Source organism: Lonchura striata, chromosome 3 (assembly GCF_050655825.1).
Source record: "Lonchura striata isolate lonStrDom1 chromosome 3, ASM5065582v1, whole genome shotgun sequence".
Lineage (NCBI taxonomy): Eukaryota > Metazoa > Chordata > Aves > Passeriformes > Estrildidae > Lonchura > Lonchura striata.
Window position 1 is genome coordinate 2,550,174 of NC_140705.1, and position 19,412 is coordinate 2,569,585.

The following is a 19,412-nucleotide window of genomic DNA, read 5'->3' on the forward strand; positions in this document are numbered from 1 at the left end:
CCTTACTACATTGATCCTTCATTCCCTGTCACCCTTTGGAAATAACTGTATTAACTTCTAGGAATTTTTTCCCCCTTCTTACTGTTTTCATAGAACTCTTGCTTTAAAACTGCAGTGTTTTGTCCCTGATCATGCCTGGGTACCTCGAGCTTGGCTCCTGCTTTGCTGACAGACAAGCTGCTCTTTCTGGGTTCTTTTCTGGCCATTGTTACAGCTGCTGACAGTTGGTTTGCTCCATTTCTGGGCTGATGTGATCTATATCACATAAACTGTTTTCTGTGTTTATCTCCAGTCTTATTCAAGCATTGAATGATAAGGATTTCCTAACAATCATTATTTATACATAATAGTGGGGAAGGGACTTGTTCCCATTTCACAGTTGAAATTTAGGAATCAGGGAAGGTGTGGACAATTCAAGTCTCTGATAGCTTTGGCTTCCCAGTTTTTATACTCTTTGCTTTGGGGCTGATTATGCAGATTCTAGGGTGTTCCTTGAGTAAGGTTGAACATAACCCCAGGGAGAAATTCAGACAGTTTTGGACAGAGCAGGGAATCTTCAACTCTGCTTTTTTTATGGGATTGAAGCATCACAAGTTCCTGGGCTTTAAGATACCACCTTTTATCAGTAGATAAACCACTTAAAAACATTTTGTAAAGAAGAACTTTCCTCTTTCTCCCTTTTTTTTGTTGAACTTTTGTCTTTCTCTCTTTTTTTGTTCTGTTCTGGTTTTTCACAGGTATCAGTCAGAGCCGGATCTCCCATTGGCTGTTGCAGCAGGGGTCGGACCTGAGTGAACAGAAGAAAAGGGCATTTTACAGATGGTACCAGCTTGAGAAGACAAATCCTGGTAAACAAATGCAGCCTAAACATCTCCTGCTGTTTATTTACAGAACGGAAGCCTTTTGTTTATTAGCACTGATAATTCACTTCTTGGGTCTGGGGAACTCCAGAGGTTCTCCCTTTGATCAGGTTAATTTTTAGGAGGGTGGGAAGAAATCTGCTTTTTGCTTTGCAACAAATGATGCAGAGCTGCTTCATCCAGAGCTGCCTCATCCAGAGCTGTCTGTCCAGAGCTGTCTGTCCAACTCCTCAGCCACAGATACCTGCCTTGCCCTCCCACCACTTACTAAATCTGGGAATCAGAAGCAGCCAGTGAAGTTGTAGTCAGTTGATGTGAAATAAAAGCTGAGGTTCTTCAGAATGAACAAATAGAAACCATTCATAATGGCTGCATAATGTAAAGTTTCAGTAAAAATCCCCACACATTTTGTTAGAGAGGATCTTCAGAGGGTTTTGGGTTGGATCTCAAGCTTGTGGATGGGATGTTGATAGTTACAGTGATAAGCTGGAAATGTGTCTTTCAAATCCCACCTGCTTCTCCAAATCTCAAAATAGATCTTGAATACAAAAAGAGAAGTAAAGCTCCTCATTATCTTTAACTAACCAGCAATCTTCAAAATCACAGTTGAATTAATTTTCTTGTATTGTTCTTCTCCATAGATTTTGTTTGACCACAGTTCTTATTTTTCCCTTTTAACAGTTTTATTGTAAAGATCAAAATATTTACGTTTAATTTCCTTTAAACATTGGCTTGATTAAATTAACTGTGTAATTGTTTTAAGGGATTTAAAACTCAGGCTCTCTAATGTGAACTGGGCTTCAATATCCAGAATTCTATTAAGAAAAATTCCAGGGGAATCAGAGCCTCAAAACTTCTGCTTTGTGTGTAAACTGAAAATCAAGAGGCTCCAACTGACAGTTGGCGTGAGAATAATTCAGATTTTTGTTGGGTGGGTTCAGAGGGACAGCTAAGCCTGTTTTTTCTGTTAAGCATGTTGATGCTTCTTTTTCTTAAAGTTGTTTTAAAGAGTAAAAGTGCCAGGAAGCCTTGATTTTTGCACTGGCTGGAATTGTGATACTGAGGATCAGCAGAATTCCTGGGTACAAACATCCATCCAGCTGCTTGGAAAGGTTCAGGTTTTACCCTCCAAAGTAATTCCCTGGCATTTCCCTTTGATGAAAGGTGTTGCCTCTAAAGTAGTGGAGAAAACTTGAGAGATTTTGGAAAGTGTAAAAACCACCAAAACCCTCTCCAGATGAAACCTGTTGTGTGGATTTTTCCCAGCCTTGCATCCTTTATTTGCAGTATCACATGAAGCTGTTTAAGAAATAGTATTTTGTACTAATAACATAACCCTTGTTCAGCTTAGCTCTAAAATCTTTACTTCTTCCTCTTTATCTTCTTTTTTCCCCATATCCATGACCTCATGTCTTATTTGTCCTTTTGCTCTTGAGAACTGTCTGAGGAAGGAAGACTTTCCACACTGAAGGTTATGGCTGAAATTGAAATGAATCAACGTTAACTCTGCTTTGATTTAGACATGGAAAAACTCCTTGAAGAGTGGTTGTTTGAGTGTAACCTTTTTCCCAATAACAGATATTAAACAGCATTTTCAAGGAGTGTAAAAGCGAAATTGTTTCCTCTGCCTAAGCCAAGGGACTATTTGGATGCACTTAAATTCCTTTTAGAACCAGACAGCACTTGGTTTCTTTTTAGAGCTGAAATAGAAGGAGGAACCTTCGGTTTTCCTGTTGCTGATAGGAAAATCTACCTGAGGAGAATGGGGTTGTATTTATTTATTCATTGTGGGATAATCCACTGCTTTGAGTTATTGCCATCTGTTATATTGCAGGTCAGCCCAGGTAGCCAAGAATAATTAGCATGGGTATGAACAAGTATGTAAAGGGAAGTACCAACCCTGTCCAGAGAATCCTGGATGAAAATCACTGTTACAAAACCAATCTGGAGCTGAAGTTTTGGCTCCTACTTAGAGTATCCTGTGATTACTAGACAGAGTAACAGGTCTTGTGTCCTCCTTAGAGCCACAAAATGAAGAAATCAGCGGAGCTTCCTGCCACGTTCCCAAAAAAGCGATGCCATCACCACTCTCTGTAGGGTGTGAAAGATGTCCTCTGGAAGAAACTTGAGATGAAGTGATTGCCACATGTTTTTTTCTAGTTGATAGTTTACTGAGAGGTGGCATCTGGCTTTTTGTTCTCATACATCCCATCTTTTCTAGTTCCAGCTGCTGGGAGGGAAATCTCAGTCCTTTGAGAGAAAGTCAGGTCTGTGTGCAGAGGGGACCTGCAGTTTTGAGTCACCAGAGGGCAAAGTGAGGCTTTTGGGAACTATTGGTTCCCCAATTTCTGTAATTCCTTATCTTGAAAAACTGGATCTTCAGAGTAAATCCATTTCTTTGCCTGAATTTGTGCAGTAATGGAAGGAAACCTAAAATTGAAACAGTTTTGAAGGACTAGGACAGTAGATGTAATAAATTCCTAAACTGTGAAGGGGGAATTGTGTGGAAAGGACTGGAGATCTCTTGGCAGACTTTCTCTTGGCTCTGCCAGTTTTTCTGTGCAACTTGTAGAGTTCACCTTTTATCTCCCTTTCCCATCTCCTGGATACAGGTGAGACCTTTCCCTGTGGGTGACACTCCTGCCTTGCCTTCAGCTCCTCACAGCAGGACCTGCCTTTTACTGTGCTTATATAAGCATATTGTGACTTACAAATATATCAAAAGAGATTTATTTATATATATATATATATTTTTTTTTTTTAATGTGCTGTGTGATGCTTTAAATCATGCACAGGCAGTGCTGCATCTGCCAACCAAAGGACTTGGTGCTGGAGAGCCTTAGGGCAGATTTAGGGCATTGCTGCTGTTCAGATGCTGGTTCTATATGGACAAGACTCAGCAATTCCATCCCTTCCATTCTTTTCCAGCTGGCTTTGAGCTCTTGAATGTGTTGTTTGTTATTTGCCTTGGTTTGACTGCTGGTTTGCATGGGCAGTTTTTGCATTTCTCCTGTCCTTGGTGGTGGGTGTTCAGACAGCACCAGACTGGAATGTTGCAAGGGAGACTTGGAGTCTCATGGAACAGGAGAAAAACACCCACTTGTTGCACTCTGTGCAATAATCTCGCTCAGAAAAATGTCTTAATCAATGTTTTCTTGGTAGGAGTGATGTCAGAGTTAATGGCAACGCTGTGAATTCCAGTGTGCTCCTGATTGTAAATTTTTCTGGAAGGAGTTGCCAGTTAGGGTGAAAGGCAGTTTTTTTTGTTTTTTTTTTTTTTGTTGGAGGGAAGAAGTAAATGCTAAATGCTGGTGTTTAAAAGGTCTTTATTCCAATTAATAGGGATGCTTTTCATTTAGATGGAGCTTTTTTTTTCACACAGGCACCACTTGTCTGTCCTGTGTTTTGTGGAGGACTGGGAACATTTTGGCAATAGATAAATTTTCTATATTTCAGAAGCTGGGAGTGTTCAGCAGTGTTCCCACTATTTTTTTCAGAGCCCATAGGTTTTAAATAATTTTTTTTTTTTTAGATTGGTAGTTGTTAGCCTGATTAGTTTCCCTGGCACTGGGTGTTGGGCAATGTGGGAAGTTTGTTATGGAGTAACTTCAGCTTGTCTCTTGCCTCTGTGTAGAGCAAACTGAAGCTGGCACCTTGAAATGATGTGTTAAAGTTACAGATGGATACAGACTGCTTCCATTTAGGCTGGGTATTTATTTCTGCCACTCTTCTCTAATAGGAAGGCAGCTGTGATCACCTTGGAGAGAACCATGGGCACTTCTTCCTTGAACAAAAAGGGAAAACAAAAGGGAGTTATTATCAGGATGTAGCATCTCTTTTGTTTTTTCAGAGCCGTTCTTGTTGAGCTGTGAAGGAAAAGCCAGCCCAAAACCAGGGGCTGGCTGTCCCACGAGGTCTGCACTGGGAGAAGGGATGGTTGGTGATGTGCTGTTCCACAGGGCTGCAGAGCAAACAGCTCCTTCTCCTCCCTGCCCTGGGCTCTGTAGGGAACCTTGTGCTGCTGATTTCCATCCATCATGGATCACTCTAACCAAGAGCTGTTGATGGTGTGATCTGGGGTCAGCCTGGCTAAAAATGCAGCGAGGCATCTATTCTTATCAGGATAATGCACAGCCGGTACTTGCTGCAAATGAAAATTTGCCAGGAAATGTTTTTTTTTTTTTGGAGCTGGGAGACACCTGAGGCTTTCTGTCACTGTTTGGTGGCAGGGCCTGCTGAGCCCAGGGGTGGGGAGCAGTGAGTGCATGGGATGCTCTTAGAGCAGCTCCCTTCCTTCAGGATGGGGTCTGGGATGTGCAGGCCTTGGCCAGGAGGAATTTTGAGCATGGAGAGAGCTGCATGCCAGTTGGAGCAGCATCCTCAGTCACACAAAGAATTCACAGAGAAAAGCCAGTGCTGTAGGAAAAGGTGCTGAGCACTGGCAGGGAGTGAGAGCTGTCTCCTTTCATTTCTGTGTGTGAAAGGAGCTCTTCCCAGGCAGTTCACCTCTGCACCCCTCAGAGGTGTCTTGCTGTTTGATGCATCCACTGAAAACCTTGTACTGCATCTTCTCCGCTCTTGTCTGCTCAGGAGAGAAGTTTCACTTCTCCTTAAAAGCTGTTTGAGGGGTTTAAAAAAAGAATCTGAACTGGTGACTAGGATGTAACTTGCTAAGTTATAAAGAAGTGGAGCTGGGTGGCAAGAATGTTATGATGGAATGTTGGAACAGTAGAATAAACAGGAGCTCAGTGAAGAGAGGGGGGTGAGGAAAAGCTCCATAGGTTCATTATCAAATGTGCATATTATAAATGATAAATTTGGGTTTTAAGTCATCTCATGATGGCCCCCTGCCATGGGTAGGGTCACCTTCCATTATCCCAGGTTGCTCCAAGCCCCACCCAACCTGGCCTTGGACACTTCCAGGGATCCAGGGGCAGCCACAGCTTCTTTGGGCAACCTGTGCCAGGGTCTGCCCACCCTCACAAGGAACAATTCCATCCCAAATTCCCACCCATCCCTGCCCTCTGGCAGTGGGAAGCCATTCCCATGTCCTGTCCCTCCAACCCTTGTCCCAAATCCCTCTCCTGGAGCCCCTTTGGGCACTGCAAGGAGCTTAGACCATCCCATGTTCCCCTTTTTCCACACATCCATCCAAACCCATTTTGGGCCTCTTTATGCATTCAGATCCTCCTCTCTTGCTGTGTGGGGGTACTTGCTTGTAATTCTCAGCATATTCCTCTTTTATCTGCTGCTGATATTGATGTTACCCCACAGAAAAGAGAAATGGCTAAATTGATCTAGGAAGGCTACTAAAACAAAAAAAGTGTATTATATTCAGTACGTGAACATACCTGTAGCAGCATCAGAAAATTTATGCTTTCAATGCAGATTTTTTTTCAACCTTTGTCTGAAAAATCTCAGGCAAATTTAATGGAAGGATTCTGCATTTCTTGGCTTGATGTGAGGCATCACTGATACTCCTGTACTCTCCCTGTGAAATCAGATCTTCAGGTGGGGAAAGTATATTGCTAACACAATACAGGGAAAGCTAATTTCTTTTCCTGTTCTCCCCTGTCTCTTTTTAAAATTTTATTTAATTTTTTAAAAGTTTTTGAAGTGTATTTAAAGCCTGGCAATTTGATACCCACCCAGCCCCCTAAACTGTGCAAGCAGCAGAAAGACTAGATAAGGAGCTCTCCTTGAAATGGCCTCCCAGTAAATTGGCACTATAGGAAACATTTCATGTTTCAATGGAACCAAATAATCTGTGTAGGCTTGTTAGCTGGGAATTAGGGAGAGGCACCGTGCCTTGTGTGTGCAAGGCAGAGATTGTGGGCTTCACTTCCTACTGACTCCTCCTGGGGAACATTTGTAAATTCTTTTGGGCTCCAGTACCTAACACAGATGCAAACCCCTGGCAGGAAGGGAAAGGCTCTGTGTGCATTTCTGGAAAGGAACACGGCCAAGTGCCTAAACAGCTCATTTCTTGCTTTTTAGCTGTAGGAATTTGTTTATTGGTTAAACTCTTGGGTTCCCTTGACCCTTTCACTCCTCTGTGTATTAGAGGAGCAGTGTTGTTGCACTGACACTGTGTGGTTTGATGATTAAATCCCAACCATTCTGAGTGAGCCTGAGCACCCAGAGGGGTTTGCTGTCACAGCCCTGCTCTTGAGTGTGCCCAGCCCTGTGAGCACACAGGGTTCTGTGCTGATCCCTTCTCCTGGGTCTGCCCAGGCTGGCTCAGCGCAGGAATTCCACCGGAGCTCAGGATGCTTATGGGATATAGGTGGTGATTTATCTTTTCATACAACCTTTTTTTTTTTTTCTTTATTTTTTTCTTTTTGTATAGAACAGTTCTGTCTTCCCTGCAGGGGAAGTCACTGAGCACAAAGCTGTCCTTCAGAACAGGTTTCTGTCCTCATGTCCTATCCCAGGTTCCCATCCTCACCAAGGGATGTAGGACAGATCGATCTCCCAGAGTGTCTTGATTTATCTTGATTTATTAACTGAGAGGCTGTTGTGGAAAGGATCAGGGGTAAGTTTCAAAGGGGCCTTTCCTGAAGGCATCTTGCCAAATCCTGTCTCGTGTCTGATTATTTCCAGCTCAGGCTCATGGAAAGGAGAAATACATCCATAGAAGGGGAGGAGGAGAGGAAGGTTGTGATGTTAATTTGCTTTCAGTGACTTTTGCAGGCACTCTGGCACTCGTGAGCCCATGTTTGCCCAAGCCACAGTGTGGGTTTCTGTTGGTGGAGCTGCTTCAGGTATTTCCTCAGCTCTTCAGACTGAAGAAAGGTTCTGAAATACCTTTGGCGTAAATTTCCATTTTGCTTCCTGAGACTGCTGTATAATTAAATAGAAACTGATGTTTCCCACTTTGTGACAGCTCAGGTGGCAGCACGACCTAAATGAAGCTGGGGCACAGCTCACCTTTTCTGTGTGATCCTTTTCCTCTTGATGAAGACAAGACAGATTTTCCTAAGTGCCCATCAGCTCCTTGGATTTCCTTGTGCCCTGGAGGTTGGGAAATAGGAATTCTAGCTGGTTTTGTGTATCTTCAGGGGTGTCTTTGATAATACTTCATAATTGTTTTCAGTTTGAATGGTTTTTCATCACCTGTCTTGTCTTTTTTTTTTCCCCACGAGCAGGAGAGGATGGGCCTGACTTTTAACCCTCTGGGAAACACAGTGTTTATTGTCCTCAGGGGCTACACTAAGCATGAGACCCGCTCCCATCCCAATAGAAGAGCCAGAATGGAGACAGACGCCTCCCCCAGTCACAGCTACCTCTGGGACCTTCAGACTACGGCGAGGCAGTCGGTTCACGTGGAGAAAGGAGTGCCTGGCTGTTATGGAGAGGTATGTGGTGGCTCTCTGAGGGGGTTCTAAAGCCAAGACAAGGGTCCTTCTCCCTGCTCTTGGTTGTTTTTGTGGATGTGTTTTAGCCTCGTGCAAAGCCTGTAAGAATTGGATTTGTGATGATGGAGTAGGAGGAGCTGTTTTGCATCTCGCGTTGTTTAAAAAATTGTAAAACTGCTCTGGACAGGATCTCTTTATTTTTGTACATCGCGTCCTTAGCTCACTCTGAGCGTGTTGGTGTTCAGCTCTTTGCTTTTGTAGAAACTTTTCCACTTATCCTGATCCAGGCTCTCTTGGGAGGGTCTTGCAAGCTCTTTCCATTCTGCATTTCTCCTTTCCACTTTCCTGACCTGTCCCCCTGATGCCTCGTGGTGTCCTAAAGTGGATACCGGCATTTCAGCAGCGCTGTAATTGTTTGGGATGCAGAACTTTGCCTCACAAGCAGTAGATTCCTGGTCCAAAAAGGCTCTTAGAACCCTCTTACAGGAGCTGGGAGCAGCACAGAGCAAAGTGGACCTTTCAATTCCATATGCAGAGTGGCAGGTGAACATAAGAGCTCCCAGCTCTCCTCCCTGAGCTTGGGCGTGCTTTGCCTTTCCCTCTGCTTACAAGAACGTCTCCTTTATGGATAATATTGTACAGTAAAGAAGGGCTGGGGAACTTGGGGTGTAGTTTAGGGATGAATGTTTATTTCTGTCCAGGGCTAAATGGATGGGAGGAGTTTTTTAGCCTCTGAGGGTGTGAGGAGCCTCCTTCGCATGGAAGGACTGGATGTCTGTGTGTGTTACACTCCTCCCAGGTCTGCAACCCCAGTGGGATCTCAGCCAGCAGATTTGTAGGATGTGTTTTTACCATTTCTTTAATGCTCCCCTTTCCTCTTGCTTGCACAGGGGTCTTGGGAATTGATCAGGAGCAGGAGAGCATCATTTGCCTGAGCTAAGGCTGAAATCCTGAGCTCCCTCAGGAACACAGGCTGGACACACTTCTGTGTCTTTGCAGGACTGGAACCAGCAACTTAAATGTTTGTTTCCTATTCTGGCCTGCACTGATACTTTATCTGGCATTGATGTTTTTGGCTTTGCCTGGATGTTTTCCCAAAAGAAATAATGTAAATATTTGAAATCTGTTCTGCTTTGTTAGACCCAACTAATGCAATGCCCTGTGATTTGATAGTGTGTTTTTCTAGTGTCCCCCTCCACAGAGGCAGAACAGGGGGCAGGACGGGATTTTTAGCACTTTGAAATGCTTCTCTGACTGTCCTGATTGTGTGTGCAGAAGGACAGAACCACCACAGCTCTGTGTGCCTTCAGGGCAGGGCAGCACCATCTCTGGATCAACCCTCTGTGTGTGAAATGCTTACTGGAGTAGAATTGGAGCTCTTTGGGCATGGCTGGTTTTGGGCATGGCTGTTCTTGGGCATGGCTGGTTTTCCTCCTGGTTTCTGTCTGGCCCAAAGTGCCCAAACAGCATTAACTGCTGTTATTTGATGTTTGAACCCTGATTGTGGCTCAGACTCCTTTACTGGGGAAACTGCTGATAGAAAGCTGAGCAAGCCACCCTTTCCTCATCCACCTCTCTCCTCAAGCTGGTATCTGCTGGGACAGTCTAGAAATTAAAACTGGTGTTTTAGTGCATCTGTTAGAAAGGTGTGAGATTTGGGTTTGGATATTGAAAGAAACAAGTTGGTCTTGACACTGGAAATCATCCAGTTGTGAATGCAAATACATAAACACTAAATCTAATTTTTCATTAAATTCTTCTTTGTTTTTCTTGGTTTTATTCTCTGTGTCTTGTTCTCTGTAAGATCTTTGCTGCCAGGGTTTTCTCCTTACTCTCCTGCTGCCACATTGCCTTAATCCTGGCTTTTAATGTTCATTTGCCAAGCCCTTGGCTAGGTCACTATGGGTGCTGGGTTTCTCAGCCTTGTGTGGGGTACTGGGAAGCAAAGCTGAGGAGTTTTACTTGAGGCAAGAACACAGTAAAAGTGTTGTGTGGCCATAAAGCTCCACCGTAAAGCAATGGGAATATGGTTGTTTAACTGTTGTGCTTTAATAACCCTCGTTGAGCTGTAAGGATGAGCTGTTTTATGTGACAGATTTTGAAAGAGTGGGAGAAAAACGCTCTTCTGGGAGCCCTTGGAAAAAAAATCACTAATTTCACTTACAGGGAGCTGGAGTTTTCTAGGCTTGGCCGTGATATGACTCATAACAGCAGCAGGATGAAGGTAACCAGACCCCTCTGGCCCAAGCAGATCAGGTTTCCCTGGTGCCCCAGGGTCAGGAATAAGCATTTGGCCACTAAAATGGTGTTTGACATTGCCTGTGGGCAGGTGCCATTTGTCTGGTAATTTGCATTTTCCTTTGCAGGATTAAGTTTTGACTCTTAAGTGAAGGCATCTCAGTTTAATGGACTGTTTTCCCTAATGAAATGCAACTTTCAGTGCACTGAGTTTGTGTGTCCTGCAGCTTCTGGCTCTGGTACTGGTGCACACAAGGATTTAGGCACCTGGTTTGGAGCTGCTGCTCTGGGAACATCAGGAAAATGCTCATTCATTTGGGCTGATACCTGTCCAGGAAGGAGAAATAGAGATCCAGGAGACAATTCCATCCTACTAATGCACTCAGAGGAGGGCTCTGTGCACCCTCCCCTCTGGCTGCCTCCTGCAATTAGAACCAACTTTGATGGTTTGGTTTAATGCCTGAAGATAAGAGGGTGGAATCCAGACCTCTGCAAACTCCTCCTTCCCTCTGAAATGCTGCTCTTATGCTGTATAAACATTTTTTGGCTGAGGATGAGGGAAGGTGTTGACCTGCTTCATCACTTAATTGTGCCCTCTGCTTTTGCTTTTGTCCTGGATTCAGTTGGTAAAAACTGTAGTTGCTAGGAGTCCACATGTCAAACCAGCTGAGATCACTTCAAGGGAAGAATCTGATTGTGATTGCAAAATTTTGAGGGATGTTTCTTAGGAGCAGGCTCTCCAATTGAAAATGCACAGCACCAGTTAGGATGTGATCCATGAACTGAGTGAGAAAAGGGTGAGGGTTGAAGGGGTAGTTTCTCTTTTTTGAACAAAGATATAACTCAACAAAAAAAATTCCAGTTCAATTAATTATTATATTTGTGCCAACCTGATAGAATGAAGATTAGAGTTAGGGCCATATCCTGAAATGTCTGATGTACCTGAGGGTCTGAGTACAGGGTATGTGTATTAAATGAACTAATTGGTTTATACTGGACTTCCAGGATGCTGCTTGTGGTTTCTGTAATTCAATTCTCCAGCCTTCACTGCTTTTTTGGAATCCTCCCAGGGTAGTTTATTAATCCCTGGTCTGAGATTTTTTTTTTTTGGACAATAGATTCAGGTCTCTTTATCACGTTACTTTTTATTTTTCTGTAGATATCTCCCTGAATATTTATGTTGTGAAGGTTAAGAGGAGCAGTGGTTCCAGAAAGTAAAGTTCTATATTTAACTGCAGACTAGGTGTGGTTCAGACAACTGCAGTGCTACTGATGCCAACCTTGACCCGTTCTCTTCTGGAGCCTCCTGCTCATGGAATATGCTGAGTTTTGAGCGTGTCGATGTTGTTGTGTGGCTTTGCCCTCCTTTGGGAGCAGAGCTAAGACTGCAAGAGTCCTTTCTCTGCAAACCTGAGGTTAAACTTGAAAGCCTCTTTCTGGTTCACTTTCGTGTTCTTTTTTTGTTAACGTCTTGTCCCACAGATAATGTTGTGTTGTGGGTTTTTTTTTTCCTATTCTCTGCTTTGCTTCTTCTTTTCAACTCCTCTCATCAGAAGTATGAAATTGAAAATTTCCCGTAGGGCTTTCTCTTTTTTTTAATGAAGCTGTGTTGTCTTGTCAGTCTATTTTTTTTTATTATTATTTTTTACTCCCAGTGATTTATATTTCTCTTCTAATCATATATTGGAGTAGAGGTTTATCTTCTTTTTCAAGCAAAAAAATAACTAAGATTGGCAGTAGAATCAGTGATTTTATATCCATTTTAAGGCACTTTTCATGAGTGCTGTTAAAGACTGAGGGATGGAATTGAATGTTGTTTTTTAAGTATATGCTTTATCAAAAGATTAAATTAAAATAACTGTAAATTCTGCCCTAAACAAAAATGAATTATTCATCAGTTGAATGTATTTGTTTGTCTAGGGAGCAGGGTCTTTGCTTTTCTGGTTGAGGTTATTTGGTTTGATTTTATGGCTCTGGGTTTTTATTTTAACACTTGTCGGTGCTTTTGAAGCTTCGTTTGTAAAGGTGTATTTAGATTAAATAAGACTGAGATGCTATAGAACCCCATCATCCCCATTTCATAGGTGGCAGAACAGAGTCAGTTGTTTCACTTGGCTTTATTCAGAAGAGAAATGGGCTTGGATTTCCCAAGATAGGGGGGTACAGTTTCATGCTGTAGCTGAGCTGAATTAACATTTTGTCACAGCTCATCCTTAGGTGTTACCCTGCCTCGCCACCCTTCTCAATTCCTCCTCCTCAGTTTCCCTGCTCCTGCCACCCTGGACTGTGCCAGAGACGTTTCTTGTCTGATGGAAATAGCAGCCAATTCATCCTGCTTCAGGAAAAAGAAATCCTTTTCATTTCCCCCTGCATTTTCCTGAATTGTTTTGGCTTGCTGTGCCAGGGCTGTGCTGGGGCAGAGGACAGGAATGCACAGCTGGGAGCACCGGGAAGGAGAAGTTTAACAAAAAGATGGTGATTCCATGGAGTTGTTTGGTCTGCTTGGTTTTGTTCTGATTTTGTTTGGTTTGAGTTGGATGAGTTCCTGGTTTCTTTACAGGCATGGCTGTACTGGCATCGTGGAAGAGGGGTCCTTTGATTTTTCCAAGATGCAGGAAAGCATTAGGGCCATGAGGATTAGAGGGATGGAGCACCTTTCCCCTGGAGAGTTAGGGGTTTCCAGCATGGAGAAGAGAAGAATCTAGGGAATGCTTGGAGCCCTTTCCAGAACCTAAAGGGGCTCCAGGAGAGCTGGAGAGGGACTTGGGGCAAGGGATGGAGGGACAGGACACAGGGAATGGCTTCCCACTGCCAGAGGGCAGGGATGGATGGGAGATTGGGAAGGAATTCCTGGATATAAGGTTGATATTGGGAAGGAATTCCTGGCTGTGAGGGTGATGATATTGGGAAGGAATTCTTGGCTGTGAGGGTGGGGAGGCCCTGGCACAGTTTGCCCAGAGAAGCTGTGGCTGCTCCTGGATTCCTGGAAGTGTCCAAGACCAGGCTGGATGGGCTTGGAGCAACCTGTGGGAGTAGAAGGTGTCAGAATTGTAACAAGATGATATTTAAGGTCCTTTCCAAGTTAAACCATTCTGTAATTCCATGATTACTGTGGCATTGCTGCTCGACTCTGTTCGATTTAACCATTTGTGGTATTGTTCCCCTTCCAAAGCTGAGGAAGGTTCATCTCCATGCTGAGACCGGTCACTGCTGCATTCCCATCATGGTGCTGGGAGATTCAACCTCATTTCCCCTCCTGGAAGAGGCACATCCCACCCTGATCCCGAGGCGGTGCCCTGGGCATGGTCCTGGCCCTGAGTGAGATGAGGCCTGACGTGCCTTATTAGAAATCCTTCCGACTGTGAAGCACTTTTACTGCAGCTCTCCTGAGCGCCGGGGCTTCCACGGCCTCCCTGGGGAACACGAGAGCTCTATTAGCTCCTGAAATTCAGTTAGGAAATTTTCTTAGTTAATTTCATCCCATTACTCTTAGTTATGTCTTCCAGCAGAACCTTAATACCGGCCCCATAGGGGATCTAAGTTTCCTGTGCAAGGCTTTGGAGGAGATTTAAGTTTGGGATTCATTGCGTTTCTCCCTTTCCAAGCTGACAGCAGAGCAGGAAGTAATGTCCTTTGGCCCCTTCCATTAGGCTGTACATTGTTAGAAACAGAACAGCAGCTTCTCATCAATATAACGATGGCCACGGGTTGGCTCGGGAATGCTGCTCATCTTTCCTGCGTTTGCTGGGAGGTCAGGAGGGCTGGGAATTATCTCTGCTGTCCCTGTGACCCTCAGGTGTCCTTGAACCTTTTGGTGACTTGTTGTTCTCAGCTGTAAAATATCCACTACCAGCCTGGGAGATGAGTCAAGCCAAGGGAAAAGTGCCAAAAGCCTCTAATTCTCGGGTTGCCGAGGAATATTGGCATTAGGAAAAACTTCCTGACTTCAGGAATGGCACAGCGCTAAGCAGGTTATCTACAGGAGCTAGAGAATATTTCTGAGGAGCAAATCAGCTGAAATCTCTCAGGATGGTTCTGAGATACTTGATCTTAATGCAGAGAGAAACATCAGGTGATTTCTTTACATTTTTTCCAGCTCTTTCAATCCTGTCATAAGGTGTTTGTTAGTCAGCAACTTCCAGAGGGAGATTCAACTTCATTAAGTCCTTTGAGACACAGGTTTTTTTTTAGGATCTTTGCTGTTTGTGCTCCTGAAATGCTTCGAGCTCTGAGAGAAGGAACTTTGCAAAGGCACCCAGCAAAGTTCACTTTACCATTCAGAACAGGCAAGATCATCTGGTTGTGTGAAGGTTCAAGTGGTTTGGCTCAGGGTCGTTGCTCTGTGTCTTCATAAAATGCAAGAGCAGCCATTTTCTGCTTGGCACACAGGATCTGCCTTATTTTGCATTAGATCAAGCTCTGTTCCCTCTCAGACATGCATAATATACAAGCTTCCTATTCTAATCAGCTGTAAGCAAATCCCAGTTGTTTGGCAGATTGCAGGCAGTAAAATAGGATGCAAGGATGTCTGTCCAAAGCCTCAGCAGACTCTGGTTTCTTCAAGGATCCAGCACCTAATGAGTTATTTTGCTTTCTAGAGAGCTCAGGTGCTTTTTGTATCCTTGTGTTCTTTCTCTCTCTCTATCTGTCTTTTTAAAAATAATAAAAGATGATCTGTGGGAGGGGCAGCTCCTTGCAGCAGACCTCAGATAAAATTCTTGTGTCTGCCAAGGTCAGAATAACTGAAATCAACATTTAGAAAAAGCAACTTCGTCAGCCTGGTCTGTAACAGCTCTGGCTGATGCAGCAAAACCACATTTCAGAAATAAGAATTCTCCTCTAGTCCAGATACTCTGCTGCATTTCTCCAACACCAGTTGGGATCCTCAGTGGTCTGTCCCCCTGCTCATGAAGGTGACAAGCAGGACCTCATCCCAGGTGATGATGGTTGTGGTGTTTATCATTCTTTCTACCTCTCCTCTCCATCCTGTGCCTGGTTCACACCTGGCCAGCAGCCATGTGGCTGTGGACAAAAGCTCTTATCTCCTATCCTGTAGTTTTAATCCTGCTATTGCAGCTCTGGGCATTCTTATTATTCACATAAATATGTAATTCCTTCTAAATCCTGCTAAGGTCTTCAGGGTACTTCCGGAGAACTAATTATACCTAGTTTCATTTTATATGCTAAAATGTGTTTAAAAAGTCAAAGGTCCCTTTGGCACGAGTATCATGAGAAAGAATAAGGCAGAACATTGCATTTATCCAGGATCATTCTCTATATGTGCTGCTATCAATGTGCTGCTCGTTTATCTCCTCTCTGAACTTAACAGTCACTCTCTTATCTCTTCTCAGACACCAAGGCTTCCCTTGCCTCTAATAATATTAATTTTCACTCTTCTCTGGACCTTTTCTATTCTTACATTCAATTTCTAGTGACCTGGGGCAGGTGAGTGGGGACCCAAGCAGAACTGATTTCCATATTTCCAGGGCGAATATTCCAACTTACACGAGCAGCTGAATCCAAGTCCTGTTGTTCTCTGACCTCCAGCCTAACATCTGTTTTTTTTTTTGCTGATCACTTTTGTGTATTGATTGAGAGTGTCTCATCTTGGAATAGTCTTTCCTGAAGAACTACTACTGATTTAGACCTGGTCATGTAGGTGAGGAGTTGGAATTTGCTCTTCTCCACGTGCAGTGCTTTGCTTAATGCCGAGATAACAAATGAAGTTCAGTCGTGGGAGTGTTAATTGCTGTGAATTTCAAAAATACCAGCTTTATTTGTATCCAGTATAAATAATTCTCCTTGCATAACTTTATTTAATGTAACTGTTAATGCCAGTCGTTTTAGGGCACAACTTGTGTGAGTCGAAGGCTTGTGCTGAGTTCATAAACAGAACCTCTTGCTCTTTACAATCATGTTGAGACCTCTAGATGCTGCCTGCTGTAAGGACAGTGTAAAAATATAAGTCTGGTGCTGTGATTTCTGTCTCTTCGAGCTTTCTTGATTTGCCTCAGTCCTTCATGGTGTTGTTTTTCCTGTGGCTGTCCTGTTTAAAGGACACAGAAGGAATTAGGAACAAAAAGCTTGTATTGTTATTTTCTCAGGTATTCTAACGTGGATTCAGGAGGCAGGGAAAGCCATGACAAACTTGTCACACAAACTTGTGTGACGTGCCCCCTGGCAAGTTCAGGCTGCATTTTATGTGGTTGTTCATAATGTTTGGGCAGTCCAGAACAGCCCCAAGCTGAGAGAAGAGTTACCCCTCCCAGCAGGATTCACCCAGTCCGTGTGTAATGGTACCCCTGGAGAAAACCCACTGAAGTGAACAACAGAATTAACTTCTGAGTGGTCTGGGAAACGTTCAGAAGGAATTCAGGGCCAGGCTGGCACCTTGTCACTCTGCTTTGCCACAGCCAGGGCTTTGCTGCTTTTGTCAACAAGGAGGATCCAGGAGCATCATCCAGCCCAGAGAGCACTTGGGTTTTCCCATTCCTGCTTTCCAGATCAGTGCAGAGCTGTTCTGCTGACTCTCACTGCAGCTCAGCTCTGAACAGAGTCCAGCCCTTCCTCAGCCAGAGGAAACTCTCTGCCACGGGGTAACAGATGTGAGGTCTTTGCACAAGTAATAAAGAGAGTCATTACAGGGGGAAGTGAGGGAGGAAAATTCCAAAGTCAGACTCTTAAGTTGTTGCATCATGTATTTATGGGCTCTTGGTCACACTGTGGAGCACTTTAAAAATGTTCTAGCAGAGGACCATATGGGTTTTAGGCACAAAAGTCACTCCAACATCCTAGGTTATTTTTTTATTCTTTTGGGTTGGTTTTTTGTTTGTTTGTTTGTTTGTTGTTTTGGGGGTTTTTTTGTGATCCAGGATAGCCCAGCTTTCTTATTTGTTTGATTTTCCTTTGGAACACACGTAAGTTATAATTTGTTTTGAATACTTTGCTCTGTGTGAGGAACTCTTGTCAACAGCATAGAAGAAATGCTTTTTATAATGCTTTTCTCTCTGGATAGGGAATAGCAGCATCCTCATCTATGTCAGGCCTTTTTGGTGCTTTTGTTGCCTTGTATCTTTTGGTCACAGTGGCTTCACAAAAACTGATCTTCCCAGCTGATGATCTTTTTGTGCCTGTGAAGTTGTGGTTCCCAAAGTGGGCGACCTTGGCTGCTGCACCGTTAAATTTCTGTTCAGTTCTTGCCCTTAGGATTCTCTGTTACTTTTTATGGTGCTTCAATTCAGTGTATTGATGTGGCTTCTGACTTTGGTCTCAGCAGATTCACCACCATGTGCAGACTTTCTGTCAGGATCATTAATTGGTTTTGTTTTTAAGATGCTCCAAAGATGATACTTGAGGACTATCCCTGATTGTTGTCTTCCGTGCCATTAGTTTATTTTTTCAGCCTCTTCTTAGATGTTTCACTTCTACCCTATCTTGTAATTATACTAATCTTTGTCTTTTCCAAAATAGTGAATAATTTCCCATTTATCACTTTATCAAATACTTTGCTAAAGTCTGAAAATGCTAAGAATAATTAGGTTTTTTGGTCAACAATTCCTCAGTTGTTTTTGGAGCTTTACTACCAGGACTGTTTAAGTCATGCCTCCCTAAAGGATTGTCCCCAGGAAACTCTGCTGATCTGAGCAAGGGTGACAATGACATTTAAGATGAAGCACATGGCAAAAACCATGGCTTAGGGCAAGGAGCACAAATCTTGGAGTAAAGAGCTGTGGATTGATTTAATCTGGTTTCTTGGCTCTGTGTCTTTTAACTTTCCTGTTCCTCTACCTGTAAATTCTTGTAATAATATTAAAGAGTAAGATGAAAAAAGACAATTTCAGAATACTTTTAAAGGAGTTGATGATCTGGGTATAAAAGGCACTCTTAAAATACGAAACATGATAGGTGTTGGTAAATGAAATAATCTTTTGAGTCTTTAGAGCTTATTATTTCCAAGATAACTATTCACAGTCCTGTAGGCAAAAAAAAAACCAAATTATAAAAAAGTTGGATAATAAATGCAGCTATTTCCTGTCCCTATGGACAATCTTTAGGAAATAAAGAAAAAGATGCTGCTGCTAGGTTTGAGAAATATTCTTTAAAGATCCCAGAGTTTCCTGATGGCTTAAAACTTCCCTTAAATCTCCTTCTTTGCTCTGTTGCCTACAAAGAACCTCCTGAAGTTGGTCTTGGCACTGTAGTATTTTAATCCACTGGTATTACTGGGTTAATTAATTATTTTTCATTTTCCTTTGCTTCTGTCCATCTCTTGTGTTGTATTTAGGTTGCAAGGTACAGAATAGATTGATATTTAAAAATTAAATACATTTTCTGCTACCTGGCTCTACAGCACTTAATGGGATAACAATTTTGGCCCAGATCTTGGAGATACTGGGTGTTAGGAAAAATAAATGTATTGAGCCCAAAGTCAGATTTCATCTTGACTTTAGGTGCTGGATATCCAGGTGCAGGATAACTTCAGGTGCTGTCTGTGGAATACGGTAGGATCCTTTCATTTAGCTGAATTAATTTTTATTTTCTGAAAATGCAGCAGCAACTGGGGGCTTTGCTGAGTTGAACCAAGTCCGGTCCAAGACTGGAAACTGAAAACAAAAACTTGTGGATTTTTGAGGGAAAAAGCTGGTGGTGATGTTGGGAACTGTCAGTTTATACTGATTAACCCCAAATTTAATGATTCGTGGTTTTCCTCTCCTGGAGGCTTGGGACAAAGGGAGGTTCCAAGATTCCCATCCAGAAGAATTAAAATCTTACTGAGGCTAAAATGAGGACAACCTGAAGGACCTTGGTGCTCACACTGACATTTACATTATTATTTCATCATCCCCCTGAAGCTCAGTTTTGAGGCAGGGATAGGCTGTTTTCGGAATACCCAACCAGATGAGCTGAAAAGCGAGCTCTGGCACTGCTGAGTGGAATATTCTGTTCCAGAGAGCAA

At 43.1% G+C, this 19,412-nt stretch overlaps 1 protein-coding gene across 28 annotated transcripts in view; it reads left to right on the forward strand.

Moving 5' to 3' along the window:
* HMBOX1 (homeobox containing 1) overlaps positions 1-19,412 on the forward strand; it is a 118,352-nt gene that overhangs the window by 68,981 nt on the left and 29,959 nt on the right. For all 28 annotated transcript variants that reach the window (XM_085574364.1, XM_021541332.4, XM_085574361.1 and 25 more), the window contains 2 exons: positions 738-848; positions 8,065-8,218. In XM_085574364.1, coding sequence (XP_085430490.1) covers positions 738-848; positions 8,065-8,218 — 265 coding nt within the window. The remainder of the gene's footprint in view (positions 1-737; positions 849-8,064; positions 8,219-19,412) is intronic.